Source organism: Mercenaria mercenaria, chromosome 11, assembly GCF_021730395.1.
Source record: "Mercenaria mercenaria strain notata chromosome 11, MADL_Memer_1, whole genome shotgun sequence".
Taxonomy (NCBI): Eukaryota; Metazoa; Mollusca; class Bivalvia; order Venerida; family Veneridae; genus Mercenaria; species Mercenaria mercenaria.
Genome location: NC_069371.1, coordinates 26,986,768 through 27,004,435, shown reverse-complemented (window position 1 = coordinate 27,004,435; position 17,668 = coordinate 26,986,768). Strand labels below are relative to the sequence as shown.

The 17,668-nt window shown below is 33.9% G+C and overlaps 1 protein-coding gene across 4 annotated transcripts; it reads right to left on the bottom strand.

Moving 5' to 3' along the window:
• Nucleotides 1-281: 281 nt before the first annotated feature.
• On the bottom strand, nt 282-15,672 carry LOC123532167 (uncharacterized). 4 transcript variants are annotated; one of them, XM_053518752.1, is made up of 15 exons: nt 15,354-15,672; nt 14,050-14,107; nt 13,595-13,625; nt 13,401-13,505; nt 12,859-13,006; nt 11,076-11,212; nt 10,144-10,573; nt 8,806-8,936; nt 7,937-8,237; nt 7,364-7,579; nt 5,140-5,261; nt 4,485-4,776; nt 2,861-2,964; nt 1,804-1,894; nt 282-890 (listed from the first exon to the last, which is right to left on the bottom strand). In XM_053518752.1, the coding sequence occupies exons 4-15, from the start codon at nt 13,503-13,505 to the stop codon at nt 862-864; spliced, it is 2,106 nt and encodes a 701-aa protein (XP_053374727.1). In that variant the 5' UTR covers nt 13,595-13,625; nt 14,050-14,107; nt 15,354-15,672; the 3' UTR covers nt 282-861. The 4 variants fall into 4 exon arrangements, with proteins under 4 accessions (XP_053374727.1, XP_053374728.1, XP_053374729.1 ...); XM_053518753.1 differs by lacking the exon at nt 14,050-14,107 and having other exon boundaries at nt 11,076-11,200; XM_053518754.1 differs by lacking the exon at nt 14,050-14,107 and having other exon boundaries at nt 11,076-11,197.
• Nucleotides 15,673-17,668: the final 1,996 nt, after the last annotated feature.

The window sequence follows — 17,668 nt, the reverse complement described above, 5'->3', positions numbered from 1 at the left end:
TTGTTTTAGAAGCTATTTTACTGTTGTTGGGGTAAATGACACAATATTACGACTTGTTAACTTTCAATCCGTGTCCAATAATATTACTATGTCCGTTTCATTTTATCTTCCTTAAAATGTTGCGATGTCATCCTCGGCGCAATCACGAATAGAGAAGAAAGAATCATAGATCTAAAGCTACAAAACTACCGGCTGATTCCGCATTTCAGGGTTTCCCCGACGTTACTTTATATTGATCGAAGTAAAGAAAATAAACTCAAAGCAAGCAAAATGCAAGTAAATCAAGTTCAACTTGGATTTAATGAATATTGTATTTACCTTTCAATGTCTTTCATAATAGATAATCATCAGTTTCTTCAAAATTATGAATGATTACACAATTTATCAATAAATACAATAATTATAACGCTCACGTCCTTGAAATATTCCGAGTCACCTGATCTACTTATCAATAAGCCGAAATGACAAAGAAAATGTCAAATGTGAATAAAACCTAAAAATGTTACAATCTTTCTGTGAAACATCATTAAAATTACTCAACGCTAGTGTATAAGTAAATATACTGTTTTTTTTTCTTCATCATATCATAATGCCGGAGAAGAATTGAAAAGAAAACTTACAGTTATGTTATCAGTCACGTTCTATTTAGATATTCAGTAAGTCAAAGAGCTTTCAAATGGAAAAGTGTACTCGCCAAGAGTAGATGATTAGAGTGCGATGACTTTCTGTACATACTTGAAAGAAGAACACAGAATAAATCCCCTAAATTTTGACAATATCCTAAGTACTAAGCATTGTATGAAATTTCCATCTATAAACACCGATATATCTACACAGATAATACAAGCTTACACTACCAGACTAGTCAGTATTCCCATGAACGGCCGAATCTGCAAAATAAATAACAGCAATTAGTATACTATAGTAAATCTACTGACCGGTTAGGACCTTATACAATAGTTTTGACTACTGATCTCCAAAGCCATTAGTATTTGTTTAATCACGTAATATTAAAAAAATCACAGACTATTTATAGTTTTGACTCCGATTGTCCATGAGGCATATGTTGAATAGACTCTGGTCATGTAGCATAAACTCTAAACTTGATTTGTATAAGAAATCATGGAATAATTTTTAGGATAACTTTACAAAAACAATATGATTTCGCAAAGTATTCTACGTTGATGAAGGTAAGTAAACATTTACTCTCGAAACGAAAGAAAGCATACTCAGCAGTGCATTTTTAAGATGTCAAATAGAATACATTTAACTCAAGAGACGGTCATATCCTAAAATTAATTATTTGCAAATAGCAATGTTGAACAGCACACATTTTGTGACGTAAACTGATATTACGATGTTAAAGCAAAACTTATTACAAGAATATGACTAATGTAGAATAAAATATGCAAAGTATGTGAAAGTTTGAAATAAGAATAACCGTAAATCGATTAACAAGCGTTAAACCGAAATCAAAGTAAAGCTTGATTTAACATCAGCGCTAGAACTAAAATATCGGTAAAAACATACATCCATGCCGGAAAAAAGCGGATAATGAGAAATTAATTTGAAAGTACATGGTACTAATTCTAAAAGCCTATTGCATAGAACCCAATCACGCACACGTACAACAAAAGTCAACTAAATATGAGCAAATGTAACAACAACGCTTAAACAAAACCTGGAATGGCTAAAACTCCACTAAAACGTATCCCACTGGGACCAAAGTAAATTTGATCTTTATCTGGAAGTTAAATTGATATGATGTAAAGAGAAACAGAAAAGTACAATACAATATATCACCGTCAGAGTTTTTTGCAGTATTTCTAAGTTTACGAAGGTGAATTTCCTTTCTCCAATCTGGCTCAACAGGTCCGTCTTTCTTTGGTATTTCCTGAAATACAGATTACATTTAAAGCACTCATCCTTTTATGACAGCTATTCTCTTAAATAATAGTTTTAGATTTATATGGCGTTAATCCATATGATGCGCATCAGTATCACGATGAAGAATTTAGCTAAATAAATGTATACAATTGTTTAACTGGTGTTTTTGGTATATTCAAAATTATCCCCCCATAGTGAGAAATCAAGCTAGCTTACAGAACGTCGGTTGTGGCTCAAAACAATACTCGGAAGAACGCATGGGGTCTTCCTCCACCATGAAAAGCTAGAATTTCGCCATATGACACATAACCCAAACTCATTTTTACAAGAACAAACAAGTGACAGAGTATTGCAGTGGCAATGCAGAAGTCTCTTACCGGTTAAAAGAAACAATTTTACTTGACCTTCAGTAGTGGCTTTGACCTTTGACCGACAACCATGGGTCATATGCGCGACACAGTCTAATCATAGGGAACATTTCTTTGTAGTGATAAGAATCCTTCAATGCAATTAAAAGTCATGGAGCAGAAACAAATTTTAACTTGACCTTAAACATGTGACCTTTAACCGACAAGCATAGATCATGCGTTTACACATTGTCTCATCTAGGGAATGTTTGTGTGTAGCACTAAGATAATCCATCAATGCATTTAAAAGTTACGGAGCAGAAACAATTGTTACTTGATCTTCAATTATAGTGACATTGACCTTTGACCTACAAGCAACTAACAAATAAGTCATGTGCATGAATAATCTACATTTTGCCCTCTATTCACACACCAAGTTTTATGAAACCAGCTTGAATACTTTTTGTGTAATTTCAGGATCCAGATTTGTGGACGGACGGACGGACGGAGGGCATTCCTACAGTCCGCTCCGGTGTTCCATAGGGGACTAAAAAGCGACAAATAAGATAAATGTAATGATAAAACATAGTCAGTTGAAACACAAATAGGTATAAAAAACAAATTACTTCTAGAGATGTATCCTTCCTGCTCTTTCGCCTCTGAGCTAATTCTCTCCTCCATTTTGGAACTTCATTTAAACCGTTCAGGGAAGGAGAAGATATTGTTGAACCTATGGGATATGTATTTATAGATCGTTAAACATAGATATTTATTATTAAGGCAGTTTACCATGAGTAAAGCAATACAAATGCTTGAAATTAGTAAAAGTAACTAATTCTCACGTGTTTCCAAAACATATAGTCTGTCAGTAATTAAGTTTCAACATTTCTTAGGAAATATATCATTAATATCGTAATACCATTTTTTACATTTTTTGTTGTTGTACGATCTGGAGGCCAGTGCCTTTAGCAACTGATCAAAAGCATGTTTATACATCATTTAAACCTAACGATTAACGTGGGTTCTGCATTTACTTTTCTTTGAGGCTAACTTTCTGAGCTCAATGAAGCTTTATTCAATATTTGAGTGGTTACACTTTTAAGAGAGTCTCCCGTAGTGCTGAAATCATAACGGCTTCTGCCATGATGATCGTCTGTAAAAAGGGATATAGAAGTAAACAAAACACTTGTACCTATAATATGAAAGCCTGATTGCGTTGTAAGGCCAAAGAAATATGCGTGTCCTGTGAATCATGAAATCTTGGCTATATTAAACTTTAAAATTGAACTTTAAGAGTATCCTTGACCTTTGACATTGAGGCCTAATTCTAGCAAAGGACATGTTACCATGTTGCAGTGAGTATTCCTGCCAAGTTATCCATCAATATATAAACACATTATAGACAATAGAAATACACATAATACTTTTATCTTTTATTGCTTTTGTACATATTGTACAGTCTACTGTTGTATAATGGTTTAAAGAATCCATTAGAGCAAATGACTTTTAGGCATTCTTTTCAGATAGCTTTTCGGTCAAGAATAAGCCATGTACGTGAAGAATATATTTCGCATTCCTTTTTACACTTAGCTTTCCGGTCTAGAAATTAGTAATGTGTGAAAACTGACAGGTCGTGATATCTTGCGGGAAAGATGGACTTACTTGGTAAATACTCTACTTCACATACCAATTCCAATTTGAAAAACTGCGAAATTTTCGCTTCGCGAAAGTATCTAACTTTACAAAATTTAATCAAATATTAGCCATAACGGGACAATATTCACACATTTTGTTTAAAGTTATTTTCAGTTTAATTTTGTTTTTATTTTAACGGCCAGGCGTGGTTTCTGGAAGACAATAAAAACGCACATAAAGTAATACACATGTACAGGGGTGACAATGCTTTAGACCGCCACCCGGAAATTAATGGCAGGAGCATAATTTAAATGACATTACTTCATGGGTGTTATAAGCTTTAGTTTGAGTGTCTTCTTAAACTATAAAATGACTGAAATTTCTCAATATGAAGTTGTGAATTAATAAATTCTGTATAAGGAAACATCTCGCAACACAGAAAGAGAATGTGACTTTTAATTTTTATTTCGATGTTCTGGGTATTGTTTAAGCCAGGAAATTCCAAGTAACGAGTATGCCATATCAACTCATAATTAAAAAGCTGGAATATTTTCTAATTCGTGGATACAGTTGCCGATATTAATTTGTTAATGCAAACACCTTTAGTGTACATACCTTCAAGAAAACTGGATCGTTTGTTTGCTGCTTGCAGGTGCCATTCAGGTTTCTCTGATGTCTTAGGTTTAACTCTTTCCTGCACAGACTTCAGTACTGGCTTTTTGAAAATAACTGGTTTGCTCTTCTCTGTTACATCACTTTGAGATCGTTGTAATTTAGATGGACGTGTACCGTTCGAAGGAAGAACAATGTCTCCTGGAGATGGCTTGGACACTCGTTTAAATTCCTTTGTGTACATTGCATTTTCACTATCATTGTTTTCAGGAAATGACTTCTTATGAGATTTGGGCTAAGACAGCAAATAAAACATCAAGTAACTATTACATAATCATACGGTCATCATTTGAAAAGTGGGGCAAATAAAAACTAAAATTCCGTGGATTTGAAATCTGCTCTCTATTTAGCTTAATAGGTGGGAATATTAAAACCACAATATAAGTTTTAACGGTGCGCATACTATTTCTTGTTGGTTTGGAATACGAGTACCTTTGATTAATTTTATATTAAAACTCTACTTAAACCTGTGTTGGGGATGTGAGGCTTTTGCATATTTAAACAGCTCTAATCAACATTCAATTAAACCGAGTTTGTCTTTGCTTGGCTTAGTTTTCTATTAGAAAGGATATTTTCACAAATTTGATTGACTACTTACGATAGCCGCTATACCAGGAAGAGGTATCGGTTTATTAGGAGTGACAGACGAATCACATATGTCATCAGAATCGCCATTTAGTTTATCACCGTTGCCATTCGACGCTACTACTGGTTTAGAATCTAAATTAATTATATTCAAATTAACAAGCAATCTTTTCTCTAAAGTTAATCTCTTATAATGCAACAGAAACACAAACAAGCTATATTGATTCTGATAAGCACTATGGAGTTTCATTTGGCTGGACTTTCTTAAGACACCTAAATTACACATTGAAGGGAACAATGCATGCCTTATCAAGCTTGGATTGCAGTTGTTGATGAATAGAAGTAACACATAAACACTAAATATTCGAAAACAATAAATAAAAATATATGCGACTAAGTACAAGAAAGTTTTTTGTCTTATCTTTAAATCATTTTGCAAAACCTACACATCGTTAATTTTCCATGACAGCAAAGTGGGTGTTTAAAGACAAGACAACTATTGACCAGTCTGAGTTGTTTCAATTACAAATAATGTGCCTTTGTCCTTAGACCTTACGAACTGATCAAAAGTTAGGTCCGCATTCATTAAGGAGGTAGGTTACCTTGTTACCAGGGTAAATTCAAATTAGTTGAACCGCATCAATTTTTTGTATTTTGTGTAATATGATGTTTTAACAGCTACAATCTCAATTTCGTTTTTCTCTGGCCCTTCAAGTTCAATTTTTATCCAGGTTTAAAGAACATGACCCTCCAAAGGTATTTTATATTGAAAGAAGAAGGAAAATACTGATATTTAACACTTTTCAGTGTATTTTAGTTTCACTGATATCCGTAGAAATCTGCATAATTGATAATTTTACTAGTATGCGCGTTAGCTTTCTAATATAAGCTTAAAATGTATATGTCGCGGGGCTCGTGTTTCCTTGGTAACGCATTTTCGCTCATTTTTAAACAATTATGTATAAAAACGGGGTTTTCGACGGCTTCAGTGCCATTCTGTTAATAACCAACATGGAATATTTGGGTAATATTATTAGCAAAATACCAAGCACTTTACATGGTACCCTATTTTTCTTAAAGTTTAAAGTAACCATGGCAACAGAGATGTTTAAAATAGCTTATATCTTGCTTTTTGTCGCAATTTCTTATAAAAAATATTGCATAAAATTATCTTTCTTGTTAATGTAGCTTCAAAACATATTATTTCAAACGTAAGTTATATTTTCATGTTATTTGTATTTATTCAAACAAATTTCACAGCTTAAAATACTTACAGCAGTACCCTTCGTCTTGCATTTTTCATGGAAAAAACGTTCAGCATGTGCTATTATTCTCGTGGATGTTGTTGAAATGAAAATAAAAAGCTGAAGCTGTGTTCCTTAAATAGACCAGTGTCAACGCTTTTGAATTTTACATTTAGATATATAGGTCACGGGCTTCGTTTCCATTGTAACATCAATTCAATTCAAGAAATCACAATTTTCTACTGAAATTTGAACAATTTTAGAGCTTAGTTTTAGTATATAACTAACAAATTATCAACGAAAACTGAAAAATAGGTATTACAAATCAAACTGCAAGTTTTTTATTTGAAAATGGCCGTAACAAGTAACCTTTCACCCAATTATATTCCAAATAACATCGGTTACCATCATCCATTTTCTTACATTCCGCATAACATTTCAATATAACTACATAAAAGAAGCAAAATATTGATTGTTATTCAAAGCAAAAGACTCATAAATAATATTTCAGCAAATAATAGCTGTTTGAAAATAGTTCAAATAAAGAAAATGCACAGAATTACGTACTTTCAAAATAAAAGCTATTAATTTTGCGCGGTAACTGACACGTAAAGTCATGACGTCATTGACGTCATTTTAAAGCAACATTGTTTTGAAGCGTTTCTGCGGCAATTTATTCATTATTTCTGCATTATTAAACCATAAAGCATCAGCTCGGAGACAGGTTCATGATTTGTTTTCAGAAGAATGGATTTACAAACACATTTAGTTTGTCGTAAACGTCGTCGTAAATCGTCACGTTAGCTTCCGGTTGGACATGCGCACTTACAAATATGAAGGTAACCTACCTCCTTAAGTTTGCATGAGAAACGACAACTCATTAATATTTCATCAATATAAAATTAATATTTGATGTTGTTATTGATAAGTTTTAACTTTTGATCTTTGACAAATACGGACCTATTTATACATCATTGAGCTTTGAAGTTTTACCTGTGGTTACTGAAGTTCTGTTACTTCCATGTTCATGTTCTGAGCCTACTGAGGCATTTCTCTGTCTGGGAGTTGTTACACGTTTCCAAGAGTCCTCGATATTTCTCAGCTCTAAATGACGACTGCTTGTTGACTGACTGTTTGTAAAATACTTTAATGACTGACTGTGGGATTTCTCAAGACACAATGATGTTTCTGCTCCTTCTGTTTTAACTTCTGTAAAGTAAGGGATACAAAGTGAAAAAAAATATGTTGGTTGCAATAAGTAAGTGGTGACTGTTTCAAAATAGGTTAGTTTAATAAGTCCGTATTATGACATGCCCTACAACAAAGACTGGCAATTTTTTCAAATGATTTCTAGAATGAATGAATTATTTTTTTAAAAAAAGAACCCTCCCCCAACAGTTAAACAGAACATGAACTTTGATTGGTCATAAAATGTTCTACGTGCTGTATCAGCCAGGAATTTCTGAGTAATATGCATCCTATATTTACTAAAAGCAAATAACTGGATGATGAAACTCATGATTTTACAAATATTGCAACTTGCCATTTATTAGTTTATACACCAACCTTTTGTATGCATAACTTCTAGCGCCTTGGCGTGCGTGTTTGCTACTTTCTGAAGCAAATCAGGTTTCTCTGAGACTTTAGGCTTCACTCTTTCCTTCACAGACTTCAATATTGGCTTTTTGAAAACAACTGGTTTGTTATCTGATGCATCACTCAGAGATCTTCGTAATTTAGATTGGCGTGTATTAATCGGAAGAAGAGAAGGTCCTCGAGGTGGCGTGGATGATTTTGTCAGCTCACTTGTATGTATCTGTTTGTTATCAACATCATGATCGAGGGATAACTTTCTTTGAAATGGGCTCTACAATGATAAATAAGGCAGTAGTTGAATAATTTTCTTAATTTCTATTCCGCATGCGTTGTAATGAAACCATTTTTTATCCCAGTAATAATTATATTAAAACAAATATCTTGCATAAGGAAACGATTTAAGTTACCCAGGTTTCATTTTTATTCGAAGAAAATGTTTGATTCCTTATTATGTAACAACAGCAGACAATGAAATGAATGTATATATCATATCACTATGGTAATAAAAGTGGTTCAGAGCAAAATTAAAATTTTATTGATTTGTTATATGCTCTTTATTAAGATAAATTGGTCAGCAAAATTAAATTTTCATTGATTTCTTATATGCTCTCATTGTTACTGTATTTTGTATTTTGAGTTTTTTTGAGAGCACAGAGCCTGTTCAATGCTGTTATATACTAGAGTCCAACTGAAGCCGATGCCTCGAAAGTGGTCGTAAGAGTTGTTTTTATTTCTCTTTATTTTTGAACACACACACTCGAAACGAGTCGACAAAAACTTTGTTTAATTGCAATACATGGTTCCAAAGGATATTTCTGTATACTGGATTTGATACTTACACTTCCCGCCGTACGATGGCCAGGTAATATCATGGCTTGACTAGGTTTCTTGGCAAGGGCAGACAGTTCATTTCCTTCGTCAGCATCACAATTTAGTTCGTTAGCATTGTCATTTACCATCATAACTGGTTCTGAATCGGATATTGATGCAAATAAAGAATCAATCTTTCTTTAGTACGACACCGACATGCAAAAGCTTAATCTTTAGATATACATGTCATGGTGCTCTTCTTTCCATGCTAATAAAATTCTCTATTCATTTATAAGCAAGTATGAATAACAGCGACGTTTTCAGTGCAATTTTCTTTATGACCTGAATGGCCTATCAGGATTTATTTATGCATTAAATATTGTATCCTATCGTGCCACAAAAAAGATTTGCAGGGGTATTTAAAATATATTATTTAATTCAGGTTTTGCGATATAAGCTATTATTTTTGTGCAAATACTGGCAAGTAGCGCCATGATGTCTGTGAATTATCATTTTTCGATCAATGCATTGTTTCAACATAATCTAACAATTTAGTTTCAAATCGGAAACAGGTTGATTATTCAGAAAAAATGAGTATTCGAACAAATTTAGTTTCTCGTTAATGTTGTCGTAAATCCTTGTCTGCTTTCTTTCGTTGGCCTCGTGGTTGGACAAGCGTACATTAAAATGTTTGGGTATACTACACACTTAATGGTGCCAGCCAGGAATTCCCAAATATTCCGTTTGGCTCAGAATGTTCTTGTGTATCTTTTTCAGATACCACGTTTGATTTCTTTAAAAGGTTGAGTCCATGCGTGGAAGATTCTTGTGTAGAGTTATCTGATTTTTTTCTATTAATTATTCACATAGATGGTCTATGAAAAGTTTGAGAATTATCTTTTATTGAATCTGACCTAGAGTTACTATTTGTAGTTTTTACTGATGACTTATCAGCAATTTTACACTGGTTTGCTGTTTTACAGAACGACTTTTACTTCCTTGCCCATAAACCGTACTTTGTAAATTTGTTTTATCAAACACATGTTTATCACTTTCTAATACGGTTTCGGAGTCAGTTTCTTGTTTCGGAATACGTCTTAGTTTTTCAGGTTCAAACACTTCATTATATTTTTGTTCTGTTGGTTTTTTATTTAGTTTAGGTGTACTTCTTAAGACTGGTTTTTGAATTGCTCCTGCAACAGGAAAAAGGAAGAAAAAGGAAGAAAAAGGAAAATGCTTATCTGATTTGGATGCTGTAGAATATTGCCCTATATTAATTGATAACTTCTATTCTGATCTGTATTGCTAAAATGCAGAAGTTGGAAAATCTGAAAACATATTTGAGACATATATTAAAGTTTGGGCACCTGTATTAATTTTCTCCGCAGGAGATTTATCTCGCCTCTGTTCCAAAGCGCTTCGAAGGGTTGGTTTCTTAAATATATTGTCTACATTTTCGTTGCTAACTTTTTTCTCTCCCTTCTGTCCCTCAATCGAACGTAATCTAGCTCGACTTAAAACAGGTGTGCAGTCTGGTTCTCGAGATGGACCTTTTTCTACTGGTTTCACATACTTCAGTACTGGTATTTTGAAAGCAGCTGGTTTGTTCTCTACTGATGTCTTCTCTGTTGTTTCACTCTGGGGTCTCTGTAGTTTAGAATGACGAAGTGCAAGGATATTAGGAAGAACAAAAGCCCCTGGATGGGGCTTGTGCAAACGTATAGCCTCACTTGAAGCTGTATTCATTGTATTGTCTTCATCGTCCTGTTCCGTCGATGACGTCCTTAGAGATGGGGACTTGAATGTAAAAAGCATCAACTGTATTCCATTACTTTTTCTAGAATGCGTATGTCGTATTTAATTCTCCAAAAGCTAATATTCTGTCATAAGACAAAGTGTTTACTCAAGAAACGAATGTTATTCTATAACTGTATTTCAAAAAATGGAATATTGGATTTTTATGTTTTGTTATCTAAAATCTGTTTAATGCCCGAAGTAAGAACAGTGGAGAAAGGAATATTTTGTCTTTGGTAAAATTCTATGGCAATCAGTTTTATAGTTTCCAAATTTTAAATCCTTTGAATTCTTAATTGTTAACTTTAAGCTATAGTGAGAGTTAGAATAAATCAGAATGTAAATGTTTAGTTCTGTTATTTTTCCTTGTTCTTAAGGATTACGGAGTCCATTCAAAGACATTTTACAATAGTGTTCTAAGTGCTGCACATTATTTGCTATTATTTTAATTGGCTGTGATATTTGCTTCAATATGCTATTTTTATAGATTTTATTGGCTACTTACCTTTCCTGCCATACCATGAAGAGGTAACGCCATGTTTTGAATAGGTTTTTTGGTAGAGGGAGACAATTCATATTCGTCTTCAGCATCAACACTTAATTCATCAGCATGGCCATTCCTCATTGCTTCTGGTTTAGAATCTTAAAACATACAACAATTTCTTCAAAATACTTTTTGCTAGATTGTCACAGAGGCAAACAAGACGTGTGAAGTTTTATAAGCTAGAGTACAGAGAATAATAGGACAAGTAGATATTTAGGAAAATTATGTAAAGTATGTTGTGCTATACGAGGATTGTTCAGAATGAATTCATCTAGAACGTTATCTCGCTCAATAATGCGAAAATCACGAGGAAATTAAGATTATTGGGTAGATAAACATGTTAGCTTTACATTGATACCACACTCCTTAAAATCCGTTCATTTTAGCTGTGTCTTTTGCTCGCTAAACATTGCCTACTCGTGTATACTAATACAAAAATGGTTGGAAGAAGGTCCTATATTAAGAATCGTTGTATTCTTGGCATAGGGTGTACAGACATTTTTGATGAAATATGTTATGTTTATGGGCATAATGAAATGTCTTTTTCGACAGTTATACGTTGGTTTAAGAAATTCAAATGTGGGTTAGTTTCAACAGAAGATGCACCACATGGCCGTCGGCCGAAAACAGCAACGTCTTCCAAGATGGTTGCTAGAGTGAAAGAAATAGTTGCTACGTATACAAGATACACCGCTAGGCAAATAGCTAGTATGGTTGGCATCTCATTAGGAGCAGCTCATACAATTCTGAAACGTAATTTGAAAATGAGAAAGATCTGTGCTAGATGAGCAGAAAAAGGCACGCGTGCAATGCGCAAAATTGTTGCTTAAACAGTTTCCAAATTACAATGCACGGTCTTTCGCAAATGTCGTCACTGGTGACGAGACATGGGTTCACTTTTTTGAGCCCAAACTAAAGATTCAGAACAAAATATGGGCAACAGTCTGGCAAAAGACCATGCATTGCAAAGCGGACCATGAGTGTCAAGAAGGTAATGTATGCCATATTCTTCACAACTCAGGGTCCTGCCATTCAGGTTGCTGTACCTAAAGGCAAATCCGTAAATGCGAAGTTTTACAAGACTAAAGTTCTTCGAAAACTGAAGAAATATTTCAAAACTCGAAGACCCGCAACTGGTTTGGCCAATGTCAGATTGCTACATGCCAATGCGTCATCGCACAAGGCGTCTACTGTACAAGACTTTCTGAAGCAGGAAAAGGTTGTTGTGCTCCCTCACCCTCCTTATTCGCCTGACCTTGCCCCTCGTGACTTCTTTTTGTTCCCAAGGCAAAAAAGATACCTTTCTGGTCGAAAACCTGTGCAGCGCAAACACCTCGATTCTGCAATATTCCAGTGTCTTCATAGTATATCTAGAAAAGACTATGAAAATGCCTTCAAGGATTGGATTAGAAGACTGAAACTTTGCATATCTGTTGGAGGTGAATACTTCAAGGGGACCAAATGAAATTTTCATTGAAATCTATCAAGGATACATTTTTATGTACTTAGATGCATTCATATTTGAACAATCCTCGTAAAATCTCTAATTTTGGAGATTTTATTTCGACACGTGAAATTATACAGTGAAATCAAGTTTAATGAACACTTTTGAAATACAGACTTACTCTGCCGTGTCAGAAGTTGGCATTTACCTGCGCGTTATTGATATATTTGTACCATTAAACTATCAGTAATATATATGTGGAAGTTAAAATATGGGCTTATTGAATCTGTGACTCCATACCTGTGCAATCTTGAAGAATGACATCATTATTACTTGATAGCTGTGACCTGCGTGATTTTCTTGAAGGTTTTCGTCTCAAGGCTATTGCGCCTCTCTTTCCAAGGGCAGACTTGTGTTTGATTACATCAACATCTAGATGTTTAATGTCCTGTAAAACACTAAGAAGCTGATTGAAACATTATTTCTCTATTCCCGTATAACAACTTGTTTACTTGTTATAAATCCAGTTTCTCATATATATTTTTAAATCAAAGTACTAAACGGTAAAAGTATTTTAGTGTTATAAGAACTGCCATATTGACTCAGACAAAATGTCACCAACATTTAATATTCTTATCTGACATGGTTACGCTAATGTTCGGAAAGATCAACACAGTTTTACTAGAACGCTATCTGAAAGAAATGATATACTGTCTTTTGAAAAAAGGTAAGAAAATATATATGACGTTAGATTCAAAACTACACTTTCTTAAACGTGGCTTTGCAGAGATATATTTCGAGTTATACAAACGTATTTATATATTGTTTAGCATTAGACTTACCTCTATGACTTCAAGATTTAAGTCATCCCCATCCTCATAATCTTGCCTGCTTTCTTTCTTTGGCCACATGACAGCATTATTTTGGTCAAAAGTCTGACATTCCATATTGTCTGTTAGCTATGTGACTAGCTCCAATTTTTGCAAGAAACATAATATTTTCTTTAGATTTAAAGGCATATTTCAGATAATATTATGATTGTTTTCTTTCAGTTTTTGAAGTTCTTACTGGATTAGAAAAAAATCGAGGCGTGTTTCCAGACTAGTGTCTTTTGAAATTGACAAAGCCATTGTAAGAAAGATTAAAGACATTTTTACAGAATTATTTTCACAACTTTTGTTTCGGAAATGTCATTTGTTTTCAGATGAAATGTATAAGTATACGTCAATACTTAAGATGTACCATGACAGTAATATCATTATTTCCATATTTTTCTAAATGATGCTATATTCTTTGTCTAGAGAATTATTTTGAAAGCTATCTATGAAAGAATTTCTTTAAAAAAATTGTTAACATACGGATTTTTTTTCCAGCTTATCCGTTTTACTACAGAACATGGTGTGGGCGCAATTGATTTTATAAATCGTTTTCACACAATATTCAAGACAATTTTGTGCTTTTATAATTTTAATACTAGTCAACTGGACTTACTTTTTGTCCCGCGTTTGTCTGTCCGTCCGTCAGTCCATCCGTCATACAAAGTGGAATCCTACGATAAAAGGTGCAAGGTATTTACCTGACACTCTACAGGTGAAAAGAGGGCAATTAGATTTTTCACGTGCTTTGATTTTTTTCTGTGGCAACAAATACTCCAGAAATACGAAAAAAATGGCAAAAGTGGATCCTGCGATAATTTTAAAATTACAAGACATTTTTTTTCATGAAACTTGGTTCATAGGTAAATGGCAATATGGATAATGTATGAGTTATTTTTAATAACTAATATTTAAGCAAAATTGTTTGGAAAAAGCATAAAAATATAAATTTAAGAAGAAACATTGAACTGTAAAGACTGTTTTTAACGAAAGGGTGGCACGTAATAAATTGCAAAAAAAAAGCAATATTTCAATTTTAATTGCAAATGTTAATATCTCGTTCGCTTCTTGTTTCATTCATGTGGTAGAAATTCAATATAAATTTGCAAATAACTTTTCTCATTTTGCGTTGTTTCATTCCATTAACAAGAGAAAGTAACAAGGGTACCAATCTGACTAAAGTACATCTCCTATTACGCTACGCATAGGATCTGAAAACGACCTATTCATTGCCTCGTTCTGACGGCCCTTTCACTAGCCAATCAGAGCCTAGCTTACAACATCTTGCAAATCTACCTCTAGCATTGACTTTTGATATTTACAATTCTTATGTCGTATTGTATCAGATAGCCGGTTAGCTCAGTCGGTAGGCCACTTGCTTTGTAAGTGAGGGGTCCCGGGTTCGAGTCCTGAAATAACTGCATATTTTTCTTACTCTTTGACAATCGAACAAGTCGCCTGATTGGATAACATAAAAATAGCAATAATGGAAATCCAAAATATACAGAAGACGAATGTGAATGGGTCGTTCTCAGATCTTCGTTTAGAAGATCAAGTACTTTAGTCAGATTGCAAGGGTACGTAATGCAAAAGTACTATGAGAAGTTTATGTTTACACTTTTGCTTTCCCTTCATCAATTTGTGACAAAAATAGAACATTTCACTTAGCGTGTTATATTTCGATACCATAACAAGTGTCATTTTTACATGTTAAGACTTACAGCGCTTAATTGAAAAGGGCTACATTATCAACAAAATACAGAGAGATTTTTGGAACATGAAAAATGTTACTTCATAGCAAATGTAACAAAAGTTAAATTACTAAATATAATAATTATTACAGATATTTTGTAAATGTAGGCTTAACTGATATAGAATTACATGAAATCAAAACTTTGAAATAGAAACGTTTTTACTTACAATTATGAATTTACACTTAATTGTTACCGTTTTACTGTCAGCTAGATTTTTTAACCCACTAATACATGTATAAGTTATATCATTGTCAATTGTTTATAGATAACATATCTCATCATATTGGTTAAATATTATACTGTACGTGAATGTTTACATTCATTGTTTATATTATCATACTCTTGATTGTTTGATATTGGCAACAATATACCATAGCATGTTTCTATCTTAATTCAATGTCAAGCACCTTGACGTATAAAATAAGTCTATTGCCTCGAAACATTATTACTATATTATGAGATATGGCTCTTTATTCAAATAGAAAATTATGATACTCTTTTGCAGTTTTAAGGTTCTCATAAAAGCTGCTGTTGATGACAGTGACTATGATCTGTTATTCAGAAACGAGGTATGAGGTGAATAACGACACCTTGAAATCAACAGAGATTATTCACTGCCCATCGGTAATAGATCTGCAAAGATTAGGGAACGTAGTTTAAGGCGTTAACTATATATTACGCGGAAACGGTTTTCTGCTAACAGTTACTGTAACCTTGGACTTTGACCCACTGACCTCAGAATCAAGAAGGGTCATTCATCGGCCAAGAGCAGTTTACGACTTATTTACTTATGGTAACTGCGACCATTGGTCTTTGACCCAGTTTCCTCAGGTCCTATATGGGTCATTTACTGCCCACGGCCAGTGATCTGTCAAGGTTGAGCATTATAAGTTAAGACGTTCTTAAAATATTGAGCGGAACATTTTTGTATTAACAGTCACAGTAACCTTGACTTGTAATCCAGTTGATGAAAACTGTTTGAAGAAACTGTTTTGTATATAAGTCGGTATGACTCTGACCGTTGAATCAATGACCCCGAAATCTAGAGGGTCCTTTACTGTAATTAATGTTGAGGCAAGAATTTATATCTAATTCTTCTGTTTGACACCCCCAACTCCCACCGAATCACATAACACATTTCTCAAAATGTTACCTTAATTTTTTTTGTATTTTAGCCTTATAGTAAAAATCTATATCACACGCATACTAAATCGTTATATGCTTCACCAGATGCAGTTTTTTAACAAAAAAGGGATATAACTATTAAAGAAACAAATATAGCACACAATGATTTGTATGATTATATGACTCCTTTAATATGTAAATCACTTGTATATTACCAGCCTATATTCAGAACATGTTTGCTGGGCTTAAAGTAAAAACTTAAATGTTAGTCTGTGAACATATATCTTTGATGTCATGCTATAGAAACACTTAATGCATGGTTTGTCGGGCGATACGTAAACATTATTTGCCCGAAGTACTTCAGTCAAAGGGCAAATAGCTGCGTTTTGACTATTGACCGGCAAGCCATGCTATAAGTGTTTGATGATACTTTGATGATACCAAATAATAAAATCTGTAAAAAGATTCCTTAGAAGCACTGAATGCAATCAAGCAGAATAATAGCAGACTCGGTTTGATTGAGTCTGTTCATGAGAGGTAATGAAATGTGCACCGCCAACTAGCACCGGCTTACGCGGAACTCTACTACACAGCCATTGGTTGGACTCCATGATCCCAAAGGACCAGAAAATATAGAAACACTGAATCCAAGTACGGGGTGACTTTTTACAGCTGCCACATCACAATTCAATACTTCTGTTTTGACAGTTTATAAAATATGTAAAAAGACCATTTGGAAGCACAAAATGCAATCAAGCAGAATAGTAGCAGACTCGGTTTGTTCGAGTCTGTTCTTGAGTGGTAATGGAATGTACAACACCTCTCACGCCCCCTAGCTCCGGCTTAAGCAGAATTCTATTACACATCCATTGAATGGACTCCATGAACTCAAAGAACAAGAAATTATAACAACACTGAATCCAAATACGGGGAGACATTTTACAGCCGCCATACAGCATATAAAATACATAATTGTAGACATCTGTAAACACATAAAGGACACTTCATCCCCGAGTTCGTCATTTCCCAATGCCTTCTCATACAAACAAGATTTTGTTTACATACTCACTAATTGTAATAACTAAATCGTACAACTTATATACGACAAGTTTCACACGTTAAATATTCGTAATAATGAAAATCGAAACTTAGATAACCATACTGTCTAAATCTAAATGATTTTATAAAATCATTAGCAAACGGACAACCTTCTGTGCATGATTGCCAAAGAATAGAAAGAAGGGAGGCAAATAGTTAAGGCAAAGAGAATGCCAAAAGTAGAGAAAACGCTGGGGGTTGGGAGTGGGGTTAGGAAGCTGGGAGTGGGGAGGGTTGGCATCTTTATGAAAGTATTCT

Excerpts from the sequence above, each read along its gene's own strand:
- LOC123532167 (XM_053518752.1), bottom strand. The coding sequence starts at position 13,505 with ATGGAATGTCAGACTTTTGACCAAAATAATGCTGTCATGTGGCCAAAG. Across the intron at positions 13,007-13,400 it reads TAAATCTTGAAGTCATAGAG|GACATTAAACATCTAGATGT; the intron begins GTAAGTCTAATG and ends AGTGTTTTACAG. Across the intron at positions 2,965-4,484 it reads ACGATCCAGTTTTCTTGAAG|GTTCAACAATATCTTCTCCT; the intron begins GTATGTACACTA and ends CATATCCCATAG.